The sequence below is a fragment of the Mus pahari genome, chromosome 4 (genome assembly GCF_900095145.1).
Source record: "Mus pahari chromosome 4, PAHARI_EIJ_v1.1, whole genome shotgun sequence".
Lineage (NCBI taxonomy): Eukaryota > Metazoa > Chordata > Mammalia > Rodentia > Muridae > Mus > Mus pahari.
In genome coordinates, this window is record NC_034593.1 from 83215884 (window position 1) to 83231393 (window position 15510).

Here is a 15510-nt window from a genome sequence, read left to right on the forward strand (position 1 = left end):
ATTTGTGGTAGGTTTTATAGAGTACAACTTTGAGTCATTAAACAGTAAAATGTATCTTTAGGAACAATGAATAAAACTAATATTATTAAAATATTCAAGGTTTAAAATTAGAAAAATGTTTAGAATTTTAAAAATGTTTAGAATTCCAACTAGTGAAAATGATTTTGCTGCTATTTAATAGTTATCAAGCTACTAATAAAAGCTAAAAATTTATATGAAACATAATCTAAAATGGAGCTTGAGATTTTACTTCCAAACCCAATCAATAAATATGGACATGGCAAAGAGCAGGACTTAGTGATCAGATTAACCTAGTCATTGCTGACTGTTACAGTTATTTACACAATGACTGAAAGTATAAATTGTATTTAATCACATTCAAATACAGCAAAATTATACTAACTCACACCATTATATTAGAAAAAATACATGCATAAAAATGAAAAAGTGTAAAACATTGTATTACTACTTAATTAAGGATGCTCTCTAGTTGTGAGCATGCATTGTGGTGTAAAATGGGAATCTTTTTTCTTAAGTACTCCCTCCAATACTTTCTGGTTCAATGGAACTAAACTTCATGGTTAGCTGATGCCCTTGAACCCCACTGCCGTGTACCTGATCAGACTGAAGAGGTGGGAGAACAGGAAAAGGGCAGAGAAAACAGGCCACATCATTCTGGACCACAGCCCCACAAAATAGAGACTGTTTCCCTCTCACAGCCTGGCTCTTACCAGCCCATTGGCCACCCACGCAACTGCTACAACCAGAACCGTCTAATAAATGGACTGTGAAAGAACAGCTGAGGGTCCAGCTTTTAGCGCTGTCACCTGAAACTAACACTAGGTGGCGCTTAGCGAAGCTCTCTGAGCGTGGCAGGGCGCATTGACAGATCATCCAGCTGCACTGAGAAAAGGCTGGGAAAATGCCAGAGCAAAAGGTTACCTCACCACCATCCCAAGTCTACTTTGACTCCTCAAAGTGTGTTCTGGCTGTTGTTTTTAGTATCAGGAGCAACATATTGATAAACGAGAATGTATTTCGTAGAATACATGATGAGTTTCACCTTACATTAGAGTTCATAACAAATTATTTCTAATATTTCTGCTCATACTAGAATATTTTAATATTTTTACATGTTTTGACATTAAACCAGTGAGCTTCTGATTTCCTGCTGAGTAGTAACTATTATGACTGGAGATAGTTATGATGAGAAAGTTCGAGAATATTTATATATAGTAACATATACTATATAATCATATAATATATATTTTATATATGTATATAGGATGAGCTCTTCTTTATAAAATCCAAGCTCAAAACCTAGTACAACTCATCAGGTAAGCACTTCCAGAATCTCTGTCCTCTGTGAAAATAGAAATTATTAACTGCTTTTTGGGTTATAAACAATAAGCGGAAATTCAAAAACTCAAGGCAAGTTTATTTCCAACTTCTTCTCTGAATATGGTGTTTCTGTGTTGCCCCATTTTGCTTCTAGTGGGGCTTAAGCATCCTTTGCCAGCTCTGGGGCGACTATGTTCTGGGATGTGAAATGTTTGGGCAAGATTTTTTTTTTCCTCTTTACAATAAGGCATCCCACTTCTAAAACAACAGCTAGAACACACAGGGAAGAATAATCTAAGCCACAAAAAGAAAAGTCATAATTTAGTAACTTGAAACAGAAATCTTCAGAATGACGATAAAACTAACAGTCTAAAAAAGTGTTTATAGCAGGCGCAGGTGTAAGCATGATGACATGAGTTCAGGTCCTAGCACCTGTGGAGGACTCAACCTGGACACACTGGGAAGACACACTGTGTGCACTGGATCCTTTTTCCCTCTTCCCAGTGCAGCCACATTGAATAAAATTCCTTTTTCTGCCTTCCACTTTTCAAAAATGTAGATCTTTTAATTGGCTTACTGAGTATGGGTGGCTGGTCCTGATTTTGGGCATAAGGTTTAACACAAGTTTGGTAACAATTGCATTGTCTGAATTGTCTTATACATTATGTGTTACTTTCTTAATGTTCCTTTAATAAGAATCCTCCTTATATCGTACCTAGTTCTTTTCCATAGCCACTGATTTTTTTGCATCTAGAATGATACAGAATGGGCAGTAAGTACTCCACTGCTGGGCATCTCTTAAATAACTGAAAAGCAGCATTGGGTCTATTTGTGTATGGTAAATGTGGAGACCAGAAATCACTGGCATTTCTCAGGACTTTGGTTAACATGGACATTAGTTTGGAAGAACTCACCAGAGGACACTAAGACACTAAGGAATCTCACACATAAATGTTTTGTCTATGGCTTTGCTCCATATAAATAATCTTATTACCTTGCTTATTACATTATTAATAAATTTCACAATGCCAGTTTAATCTTCATTTTACTGATGAAAAACAAGGCTCTGGAATATTAAGTATGTAAAAGATAGTAAATTCATAGAAGCACATAGAGACCCTGTCTGTTTGCTCCCTGTATGGCCCTGCATGCCTTTCACACAACTCCTTCCCCTAAGGGTTTTATACGTGGTCAGTTCAGCCTGCTCCCTCAGAAGCTGCAGAGCTCCTGTGTTCAGAGAAACGACCTCATCAATTGCCTCCTGAAACTTTCAAAGGAGTTCCCCTAAACCCAGACAAGTTTGTTTCTAACACTGATATTCTCATCAAGTCTGACATCCAAGCTCCTGGTTTTGGAGTGTGGATACCTACCAATACAAATGATGCATTGATATATTTGCCGCTTTCCTCTGAGTCACTGTCATCCAAAGACTCATCTCTGGAGAGGTAAATAAGTTAACTATTCCTGGGTTCACACTAGAAACCCTGAAGAAGTGGTCCAGGACGTTTTCAGGTGCCAATGCCTTTTCTGAGAAGGCTCAGATGACATTATTTCTTCCAAGCTCTAACCTAGAATCCCAAATTCATCTCCAGTCTTCTTGGGTTTCTATGACTTTCAGTTTGTGAGACCTTCTGACTATTCTAATAAGGTTCCTCAACCATCACAGGAACTGCTATTTCAGTAGCCTAGACAGCATTCACCTGACTTTGCACACTGCAAAGCAGAGGTGTTTCAACAAGAGAGGTGCAGAAATATTGGAGCCAGAAACAACCTCAACTATTGCATTGTTTCTTAACTGCAGAAGTTCAGATATGGATCAAGAACATAAGGGATGTACCAGTGGAATTCCTGCTGAAAGCCAACTTCATGGTGCACTGACTTTCTTCTTACCAATCTCCAATTTATCATTCATAGTCTTTCTTTACATGATCTCAATCTTCTTGGAGCTTTTCATTTAATTCAGCGAAAACTAATAAAATACCTCCTATGTGGTCAATTTCCAATCCACCATATTTTAGGAATGCAAAAATGATAACACAATAAAAACCTGCCTGACAAGCTGTGTAGTGTGTTAGCCTAATGTGCTTGTATCCTAATGCTAATTTGAGGTCCCCAAAACTGTTTGCTCTAAAGACCAGACAGTCTGCACATAACCCCTGAGACTCTACCCACAGTTAATTGTGATTGTTGAATAAAGATGCTAACAGCTAATAGCTGGGGAGAAGAAAAATAGGTGGGGTTGAGTTTTGGTCGGTTTAAAGGAGAGGATATAGAGCCACCACAGGATAGAAGAATTTGCAGAAGAAAAAGAGCAGTCATGGGCTAGGGGCCAAGAGAACCTGGCCCAGATGGCTGCTTAGTTGTAGCTGAGAGCAGCTCAGATGAAACAGTAAGTAATAACTTGGGTTATGGATACAAGGTAGATTCTAACAACACAGAGGGTAGGCAGCTCCCCAGCTATTGGGCTGCTTAACACATATTAAAATATAAAAGTTGTATGTGTGTCTTTCATCCCAGAACATAAATGGTCTAAAGCAGGTAGAAAACCTGTGCAGGAATTGATAATTTTTACAACAAAGCTGTTCATAATTCAGAGGAATTTTGAAAAACATCTTATAATAAGGATGGAAAGGACCAAACTAGATCTGTGTAAATGAGAAGAATGAAGGTGAAGGAAAGAGAGAGGGTGGGGGAGGGCAAGATAAATAGATGAGGAGGACAGAAAGAAAGGAAGAAAAGAGAAAGAAAACAATCATTGCATTCCAGAAATCTCCTCCATGTCTCTTTCGACACGAAGAGCACTAGGCCCCAGTCTCATTTGTCTAAATTCTGATAATATGTGTCCAGCACAGTCCTGCTATGATAGATCTTAATTTTCTAAAAAGACTCCATTCACACACCCTAACCTTCAGATCAGCTGATCCGTGGCATGATCTTGACTAACCCTGTTCTCCATCTCACATGATGAGCAACCTCTCCTGCCCTGCTTGTAAGAGCCTCCACCTTTTTCCTCAAGAGCCACAGCAGAACTCACAGGCTCGTCCCAATAAAGAGATCTTGTGCACTTGCCTCCTGTGCTATGAAACCACAGAAGAAGGCCTTACTGAAACCTAAGAAATTTCTCTGTCAGGACTCAAAAGCTTTGGGAATGAAAGAACAAAGGAAATGGGGAGCTGATGTAGCCCACAAAGAAGGCCAGACAAGGGAGTCAGCCCTGCAGTTCCCTAGACCTAAGCCCTAGATAGTGTGGTCGCTGTCTCCATGGAGTGGGTCTCAGGGCAGCTGAGTCTGGCCAAGGTCATGTATACTTACAACACACCGGCACAGATGTATTTATTTTCCTAAAGAGAAAGGGTCTTCTTGACATGGGTAAAGATTTTTCTTTTTATTACTTGTTTACTTTAGTCATATATTTATTATCTGCATATTATTTAACTTTAAAAGAAAAGTTAGTTGGATACTATTTGATACATCTGAGTAGAAGTTGATTTGATCTTTCTGAGAAAAACTGCACACATACACACACACACACACACACACACACACACATACATACACACGTACACATACACACCAAGCAATTCTCCAAAATGACCACTTTCATTCATCTCTGAATGTATTTCCAGGAGATTCTTGCTATGACTCTACTGCAGGTGCTGCAGAGAATGACCTGAGTCCCAAAGATCCCAAGTTATATTATCAAAAACTCATACTGGAACTGTAGGGTCAGTAGTGAGGACTTCCGCGCCTGACACATGACCAGTGACTGCCAGTGACCTGGGTCTGGAAGTCCCATAGCAACAGCATTAGGGGAACCAACAGATCAAGAAGCAAATGCTTCATATTCATACTCTTTAAAATACAAATTCAAGACCAGACAGGCTTCAAAATATGACTCACATCTATTTAAAAGCAATCTATACATATTGAGAGGTGAGAGAAGGGATAATTTTGACAACATAAGCATTTTATGAGCTGATATGTTGCACTTCTCAGCCTCTTTAATTAGCACATACGTGCATAAAAACACATTGAATTCATAGAACTAATTCCATTAATTAGGCCCTCCCTAAACAATGTGATATTCATCTTTGATTTATATATGAAAGACTCCAAAACTTCATTTAGAATAAAGATGAGCAGTCTAAGCTCATGTGTCACAAGCATAGAAACCCTCACTCTATCTCGTGTTGCCATCTCCTGCACAAGAATCAGTCACTCCAATCAGTGAAAAGCATCCAAATTACACTACACACACACACACATACACACACACACACACACACACACACACACACACACACACTCACTCACAAGTAGCCTAATCCAGTTTAATTCAACATAGGCCTTCATTTCAAGTAGCCTCTGCCCCAGGACTAATAAGACTTGAATAGTGTCTTCTTCTCCACCCACTTCTAGGCAGATTTTTTTTTTCCTTTCTGATGTACATTTAAAGGTAAAAAGGGTAGACTAAGGTGTCCCTTTAGTTAGTCCTACTGTTGATTTCTACCTTGATTCTCTGGAGGGAGGAGACGTGTGACCTGTAAGGACTCCCAGCAGAGAGAGAGAGAGAGAGAGAGAGAGAGAGAGAGAGAGAGAGAGAGAGAATTCATTTTTGTATTTATGAATACAATGAATATGCCAGTTAATAGAACATAACTGATAACATTACAAATCAGTCAGCAACATCAGTCATAATCTTGACAGAAAAATAACTTACGATATTTCCCCTAAAATTAACAAGGTCCCAAGTTCAACCGTGAGGACAAAGAATCTCCAGGAATGGCTACTTTAGAGTGTAAGAACTGTTGTCAACAGGTAACATTTCTAAGGGTTGGCTCTAAGCATCAGGTTTAAATTGCTTTTCAAAAAGCAAAACTGGCTGACAAAGATATGTTTATTTCTAGGGAGAAGAATTTAGGTTCTGCTTTAAATTTATCAATACCTGCTGCTTGTTGCAGCATCCCTTTGCCTGTAGACAATAGAACTTTGTCATTTCTCCAGTCTGGTCACCTTAGATAAGCACTTAGGCAAATTGTATGCTGCCCACTTCCTTTGTTCTGCCAACTCTTCCTCCCATTAATTGCAACAGGTATAGAGAACAAATATAATGTGAAAGTCTAAGCCTAGATTGAAATGCTCATCTGGTTTTCTTGGAGACATTATGAGTGACCTTATGAGTGAGTCCTTTTGGAGCTCCTTGGAGTGTAGGGAGATGTGTTTATCCTTTTCACCAGGAGGAAGGGAAGAAACATGCCACAAATTTTACTCCAAGATCGAGATCAAGGACTAGAAATTCCCCCCACTCCAGCCTCTGTGGAGTTTATATGGCTTTAAATGAAGGTGAAGACAATCAGTGAAGTTACAAGTCATTCCTTCCAGAGCAGAGTGAGCCCTGGTCCCTCAAAACCACACCTGCATCTATTTGCCTTAGATGGGATAAAGCATTGCCTCCTGTTGCCCTCCACTTTGGAGCTATGAACAAAATCATTCAGTATGTAAGACTCTAAACACTCAATCAACTAAAGATTTAGAATAAATGGACCAGGGATTTATCATACAGGATGACTACTGTGACCCAAACAAGGACCAGAACTGGGGCTGGAGGAGATACACATGAATCAGAAATAAACCCAGCATGCCCAGGCTCTTCATCCATGCTCCTTATAAATGATTCAACTGCATTTCAAATTATATGAGGGTGAACAAGAACACAATGGGGGTGTTACTTGGAAATTCTTGTTATTTAAAAACCCATGACTTTTCTTCTGTAGTATATACAACATAATGGTCTGAACTAGAAGAGAAATGACTTGTCAACTGTCACATGGATTTGCAGGCAAGGTCATAGTCTTGTCAGTTGTGTTGTCACGGATTGTGGTACCTTGCCTGAAATGCACTAGTGAAGATAAAACTACAGTGTGTGTTCCCATGAGGTCACATGGCATAACCAGATGATGACCTCTACCAAGGGTTCAATCTGATAAACCAGGTTCAGTCTTCACAATTTTTCTGCAAGCCCTAGTGGCTCATAACCATGATGGCTGGCACTCCTATCTTCTCCATCTGGGATTTCCAACATGCTCTGGGAGAAAAGACTAGCTGGTGAGTCAGGGCTCTGTCCTCACAGGGTGTCTCCTCTGGCTGTCCGTTCTGCCTGTGCTTATTAAAGGGAAAGACTGCAGGGTGGGGATAATGACTTACCCTCTCCAGGAAGAGAAGCACCTGGCATGACATCGTCAAAGGGGAAGTCACCAGGAAATCTGCTTGTGTTTCATGACAACTCCAGCAGGTATCTCTGGGACATTTTAATCATTGGACTCCAGACTAATCTAAGTATTGTGTGTTATGCCCTGATTCTTGCCTTATTTTAAATGGCCCATGCTTACACCAAAAGAACACATGTGATCAAAAAGTAAAAATATTTACTTCTATTATATGCCCCAGTACATGGGAATGCCAGGGCCAGGAAGCAGGAGTGGGTGGGTTGGGGAGCAGGGTAGGGGGAGGGTATAGGGGACTTTCAGAAAGGAAACTAGGAAAGTGGATAGCATTTTAAATGTAAATGAAGAAAATATCTAATAAAAAGTGCAATGGAATAAATATATATATATATTTACTTCTGCAAGCAGATTTGAATCCAAGACTACAAATGATATGAACTTCTCCTTCAGGAATATCCACCATTGTTATATTTGTTGCTTATAGTATTCATCTGAGAAAAGAATTCTTGTTTTCAGTCTTACATATGTAACACAAGCTCTGCCAACTGAGCTACATCTCAAATGAATAACTCTATGAGATTCTTTAAAGAAGTCATTGTATTGCAAATGTTCAAACTGAAGTGAAAAACAGAGGAAAAAGAGGACTTAATACAGACCAATTAATGTTATTTAAGAATTAGTTTTCTTTCTGTAGCATATATAACATATTGTATTGTCTTTTTAAAGATGGAGCCAATGGTTTATTTATACTTGGTGTAATAATGAAAATAAAATAAAACTATCATTCTGTTTATATGAAATTGCCATATACAACTCTCAAGCACTACCATGCCTATTCAGTAAATGAAAATTATGTGTCTCCATCAGGTTCATCACTAAAAACAAAATCTTCATCACTGGGTAAATAATGGAATGCAACTTCACAAACACAACAGAGAGCCACAAACAGATGCCCCTTTACTCTTTAATTGTGATTTCTGTTGGTTCCAGAGACAGCGGTCACAGTTTTCCATGATCTGATCCTCTAGCAAGACCTCCCTCAGCTCTGCTCCTCCCATGTTTCATTCCAGATGCAGGATGCTCTCGGAAGAAGTTCTACCTTTCACACTAAGTCCCAGCTCCATCTTTTTACTTACCCCTTGCCTAACCATGTCTCCTTACCAAGGTCAGTACATGGCTCCACCCAAACCCACATGGCAGGAACTAACCGATCATCCTCTGAGGGACTCTACAAAGCAGTGGGAGTGACACCCACAAGCACTGGATCCAGATGCTTGCTGCCTTTCTACACATGTGTGCACTGCCACTTAGTCTGTAATCGACACGGTCAGGTTTAGTCGTTCAGTACACCATCTGTCCTTCTGAGAGGCCAAGAGCTAGTCAAGGGCATTAATGGACTTTGTTTGTCTCTGTATTATCAGTGAACCTGAAGAACACGCTCTGAGTAAGGTCATGTGAAAAGAATGAAAACATACAAGTACAATGGCTACCAAAGGACCTGAGATAAAGATAACACTTATTAAGATTCCCGTCTTCTGTTTGGTAATTCCTCTAAATGTTCGAAGGAAATCAATGAAAACCTGACCCTGGGAGTGAACCTACCCCAGGGATAGGACAAAGACACACACTTCCATGTACATCATAAAACCCAGTTCAAGATAAAAGGTCTGAAGTTCTGGGTTCCATGGTACACGGTCAACACAAAACACTTCTTACCTAGAATCGCAGAATGAGTAAGTGACCATGGTGGACCTGAGCCACAGAGTTGACCAGGCATGCCTGTAGTTCAACATGGAGATTCTAGGGAAGGCAGGTTGGAGGTGGCAGAGAGGCCCTAATGTATGATAAGAATGGCAACAGTGGAAGAGTGGGATGAAGGTGAAGATCGGTGAGCCATGACAGTGTTCTGTGATGAGGCTGATCTCAGGGTACCATACCCTCCCTCTCATGCCTGGTGAGATACTTGCTGCTTCCTCAAATCCTCACTGATTTTCACACTCTTCACAGACATCCACAGAGAACTGTGGAGCTTTGGAAAGCAATGGGGCATCATGTGTCTTGTGCACTGAATGCCTGCAGGGGGCACTGTTCACACATTGCCGGTACTATGCTAAAGAGAACGTTCACTCAGAAGGATGCTAACAGTCCTGCCAAAAGATGGGGGGAAAAACTGTAGCTCACTGGCCCTATTTAACTCTAACAAAACAGTCCATTTCTCTTCTCTAGATTTTGGTAGAATGAAAGTATATGTACCTCCAACTAAAGTAAATTAAGAGGCAACATTGGTTTGAAGCTTACACATCGACATATTTTGTTTGTTTTGTTTTACTATTTTATTTTATTTTATTTTGTGCAGGCTCACTGACTCCTCCTGTAAAGTCCTGCCACTTCTCCAGCAACTGTGCCAGCCCCACTCAAGTGTTCCTCAACCAAATGTCCCCCCAAAGAACCCAGCACAGTGTCTGCCTATGGCCTCCTTCTAGCTAGCTCTGTGAACTGCTGTGACCCTATCTCTGAGGGCAGCTGCTGCTTAGGCCATCACAGTTGCTACAGTGCCATGGCCATCATCATGAGAGTTGTGACTCCTGTGATAGCAGTACTGTCTACATCTGGGGGTTCTGCCTGTGGGCACAACTCAGTTGGCTGCTGCTGACTTGGAGATTGGGATTAAACATTTAAGAACCACATTTTAAAACAACCTGTAAATCTCCTGGAACCAGCACCAGATAATAGTGTCTTGTGCCTGTTTTCTCTTCTGACTTAGATGTAAGGTGATGTGGGATGAACAATAGTAATCAGCAACTGCTGACTTTCCCCCGTTACTAAAGCTGTTGATTCTGCTGAGAATCTAGCAGTGACTCTGACTTCCTAACACCCTACAAAGTCAAGCAGTTTCACGCCTTCAATTTTTACCAGGTCAGTATTTAAACATCCTACACTGATGACAACTACCAAGGAAGTTATAAATCCAACTGCATATAGTGCAAGAAACTACAGATACCAACCTGCAAAGTGTTCACTCAGAGAAGAATCTGATCCAAAGCCTGGCGGTGGTGGCGCACGCCTTTAATCCCAGCACTCCGGAGGCAGAGGCAGGCGGATTTCTGAGTTTGAGGGCAGCCTGGTCTACAAAGTGAGTTCCAGGACAGCCAGGGCTACACAGAGAAACCCTGTCTCGAAAAACCAAAAAAAAAAAAAAAAAAAAAAAATAAGAATAATCTGATCCAGGAAAACAGAAACATTGTTTCCATGGTAACCCTGTGCCTAAAATGGCACCTGGCACTCAACAACTATTCATTTATCAAGTGACTATAAAATGAACTGATGATTGCTGAACTGGCTTTTGATTGTGTCCTAACTATGGCCAGAGAGAGAGAGAGAGAGACAGAGACAGAGACAGAGACAGAGACAGAGACAGAGAGTATAAAAATTAGCATATGAAAGAACCTGTGAGCAGAAGACTGGAGACCCTTTTTTACAGGGCAACATGCAGCACATATAGCAAGCATGGGGAAAGAAAGCAAACATAATTTACATTGGGAGGAGGTGGGTGTTATATAAATGATAATGAATTGTCCTGAGAGTCAGCCCGTTTGAGATTACGCCTTTTCTCTGTTCCTTAACACATTCCCATTCTTTGGAGTCTCTTTCTTGTTCTTAATAAATACTTCTATTTCTAATCATGTGTCCTGGGTTTAATTCTCTGTCCTGAGACATAAAAACCTGGAAATCTCAGGAGGAGCCCTTCCTGTCCCACTGCTCAAACTCTGACTTATGTCTATAACCTAACCAAGTCTAAAGAATCAATTTTTTCCTCTACCCACTAGGACCTAAACTTACAGGAAACGTTTCTAGTCACAAAGCTATGTGTAATTAATTATATGGCTATCCTAATAACTGACCTGTATCAGGTCACTGGCTGTGCTTCCTTCCTTCCTCACGTCCATTAGACCTACCAAGAATCCTGGTGGTGCTCTACTGTGAGAAGCTCAAGTCTGACTTAGAAGCTTCTGAGACCGGAGCCTTGTTTCCCGGTTTTCACATTAAAAAACAAATAATAAAAAAAAACATTTATTTACATAAACCATTTAGTTCTCCAAGAAACTATTATAGTCCCATATTTTGAGTGAGGAGAATAGATGGAAACAGAGGCAAAATGTTTTGTTCAGCTATTAAGTCTTCAGAGCTGTGATTCAACCTGTTCAACTCCCCTCCCCCAGGTATGTGCTGCTGGAATTTAACTGACGAGTCTTAGATTATCGACCCTGAAATGCCCATGGTTCTCTGAGATCAAGGTTAGCTAGCACAGATTCACCAGTGTTTACAATTCTGGGTGCACAGTCTAAGTGTGAAACTGGATGTTCTCAAAAAGAGCTTGTTCACTCTCTCCCTTTCATCTGTGATGCATTTTAATTTAGACTCTGTAGAGTACTTCCCAAGAGCATCATGAAGATCATAAAACCTATCCTACAGATCCTCAGTCCTACTCAGAAGGAATCCCATGCCCATGGTTACTTTCTCAGAGCATTCTGTCCCAGTCAGTTGAAGGATTTGAGTTATGGAGCAGAGGTAGCATGGACTCACATTCAAACTTCCTCTTGATATGTTTGTTACCTTCATAAGAAGGTATATATCCAAGAATATTAATGCAGAGCAGGTACCCAGTTGACTTTGAGAGAAAACGAAAAAGCAAAGGTATTTGAGATATTTTATTCCATTAAATTCCCATCATTTTACACAGATTTTAGTTCTTCGTCTAGACTCTCCACGCTCAGCCTCCAAATACACTCAACTTCGACTGTGACTATTGGCAAGGTAGGACACCATTCTGAAGTTAGTTTAAGAACCATAGGGCATATGTTCTTCTGTAATATTTCAAAACCCCAAACCATCAAGATGAAGCCACACACACACAGTTAACATGGAAAATGATCACCATAGTTCAAGTAGAAATAAGCTCTGCTCCACTCCAAAGTCAAAGTTGGTGACCCCAAAAGGGATTTCCCTTTGCAAATCCCACATCATTTTACCTCTTCATTTTGTAAGAGAACTTGAAGTCTACAATCTGCAGCCACTGAGATACTTCCCGTATCCTCTTTTCTCAGTTATTTTCAACACGCACAATTCTTCGTTTGCTTTCAAAAAGTCCCTCAACTCCAATTTCTTCAGTACTAACTTTCCAGTTGCTCAGTTCACCCTCTGGGATCTATTATGTGTGGCTTGGCTTAATCTCCTCCCTGTAGACCTTTCTCCACATCTGCATCCTTTCTTCCATCTTACACAGAGACCAGGAATTTTGGTATCCAATAGCATTAACCCTCAAATACACAAGAAAACTCAGCCCTTTCCCAAGAGGCTCTTTAAAAACCTCATAACATTTCTGCCCCCTTTCAAGCACAATTCTATCCTGCAAGTTCCCACAGAAGTCCTTTGTAAGAAGAAGAAGAATCTACGGCATTATTTCTTCACTCCCAAGCTAAAATAATCTCAAATGTTGGATACCTTGGGCCTTCAAAAGCTGAGAAAGGATTAAAACAAACAAACAAACAAACACTGAGCATCCCTGTATGGAATAAGTCAAGGAACAAGTAACACACTGGTGATATTGAGAAAGAATTTTATTTGCCTACATGGTTGGACACGAGTGATGGAACCATGAGGAGAAGAAGCAACAGCCTTTTGGAAAATCCATTAGAAGAGCTCACGAACACATAGCCCAAGACAGATTCTAATATCTGAAGAAAGAATAAGCCAACGTGGCACTGCTGCTCAGTACTCCAAACTCTTTTGTCTCAACCTCAGGATGCAAGTTAGCAGCAGCCCCCAGAGCTGTGGCCACAGCCTGATCCCCCAGACTGCTGACCACTGCCACGGTCACAGGAACTGGAGCTCCTGCGCCTGCATCTGTGGGACCTGCGCCTGTGGTGGCTCAGGCAGCAGCCTCCCTCAGAGCTGGGGACACTGCAGCCCCCAGGGCTTGTAGCACAGCAGGAAGAGGCTGCAGGCAGACACTGGGTTGTGCTCTTTGGGGGGCACTTTGGGGAGCACTTTGGGGAGGGGCATTTGGGAGGAGGCTGGCACTGTTTCTGGCTCTGCTGGCAGGACATCTCGGCAGGAACTTGACCTAGAAGAGTAGGATAGAAACATTATAGGGAGAAGCTTCTGCTGAATGTCTACTGACTTTGTCTATCAAATGCCTGCCTCCCAAGACCTATCTGCTTCCTAAGCCAAGATCTCTATGAAATAAATAGGACCATGAAGGCACAAGTCTATCCAAATAAAGCATTTTCAAGACTATAGGATAGATCCATAAGCATCTCTAGTAAATGCACTCAGAACAATAACTTTTTAGAAAGGTAATCCTTATGTCCTGTGGCTTGTAGGACTCTCAGCTCCCTGACTGAGACTCCTTCCTCCCTCACTATTATCGCCCCCACCATGGCCTCTTCTGGGCCTCTTCCTAGGGTTCTAGGAAGAGATCCGATATGGCGGGCATGCTGTCCCACACAGTCCCAGAAGATGAAATGGTCCCAGACATGCACTTACCAGATGCAGAGGTGATAGGCGGCTTTCTGAGCAGGCTGTGGATTGAGCAGGCTGCGGATGAGGAATCCAGAGTAGGAGCCTTTTTATTCTCTGTAGAGCTGGTGAAGCATCACCCAAGCATGCTGCTGTTTTCACAACTAGGGGAGGTGACAGTGCTAAACACTTCCCAGTTACTGGCTTCCAGGGCTTTCCTGTGCACGTGCCTAAAGATCCCTTAAGGTGAAACCAGGAAGCACGTATGATTGCAAAATCACTTCCTTTTGTTCTTCCCCAGACATTGTCCCACCTTTCCACATTCATTCACAAGCTCTAACCCTGTTTTGATCACTTAAGAGTATTAACATGGAGATGTATATAGGATGCCCATTGCTCAAAAATTGAATACATGATGGGATTGCAATGTTATCATGGATGTATTATGAAGAGCTCAAGCATAAGGCTCAAGCCTTTAGAGGGCAAGCCCCTAATGTACTGCAGACCAAAAATTATGGGACAAGACTTTCAGATGTTCTCTGGGGGTGACAGTAGAGAAAGGGCAGTGCCTTATAGGGATACAGTGTAGAGATTAAGACAAGAGAAAAATACCTGAGAACAGTTTCAGAGAAGGTACTTGGAGATGGCAAGACTCACAACTTTTATCACTAGGAAGAAAGATCTCCCCGTCTTCTCACCCCACCTTCAGTCTCTGGCAACCTTCATTGTACACCATGCTCCTTTGAGCGCAATTTATTTTACAATCCAATCATGACTATCATCATGCAAAAATAGATCTTTCTGTAATAGATCTTATTTCATTTAATGTGATTTCTTCCAGATTCATTCCTGATGGCTCAAATGACAGGAATACTTATTATTTTCCCAAAAGCTGAATATATGTCACGTGTTCTATATGCATTTGTCCACAAGTACACATTTTGGCATATTATTTATTATAGATCTCACAAATGGTGCAGCAATAAATATGAGGGTGTACATATCTTTTCAGTGTATGAATTCCCCTTCCCCTTGGGTATATACAGACTTAGTGACATTGATGGTCACAAAGCAGTTAGTTTTTAATTTTTTCAGGGCCTCTATACTATTTTCTACAATGTCTGGGACCCTTTACACTACATATCCTCTTTTTTTTCTTCAAAATTCTTGGCAATACTTGTTCTTTCTTGTATCTTTAGTAATATCCAATCTCACAAGAGTGAGGGGACATTTCATTGTAGATTTAATTTGTACTTCTCTGATGATTAAGGATAATAAACCTTTTTTTCATACATCTACAAGCCATTTGTATGTCTTTTAAGAAATATTTCCTCAGGTTGTTTCTCTGATTTTAAGATCAGGATTTTTTTCTTTGCTGTTGAGATCTTTGAATTCTTAATATACTATGATATTAACTCTTTATAAG

General features: G+C 40.7%; 1 protein-coding gene across 1 annotated transcript; it reads right to left on the bottom strand.

Annotated features, from left to right (window-relative positions):
* Positions 1 to 13168: 13168 nt before the first annotated feature.
* LOC110321022 (late cornified envelope protein 3B-like) lies at positions 13169 to 13720 on the bottom strand. The gene has a single exon (XM_021197111.1). The coding sequence runs from the start codon at positions 13670 to 13672 to the stop codon at positions 13376 to 13378; it is 297 nt and encodes a 98-aa protein (XP_021052770.1). The 5' UTR covers positions 13673 to 13720; the 3' UTR covers positions 13169 to 13375.
* Positions 13721 to 15510: the final 1790 nt, after the last annotated feature.

What these genes read in the sequence shown, in the direction of transcription:
- LOC110321022 (XM_021197111.1), bottom strand. Translation starts at nt 13,672, where the DNA reads ATGTCCTGCCAGCAGAGCCAGAAACAGTGCCAGCCTCCTCCCAAATGC.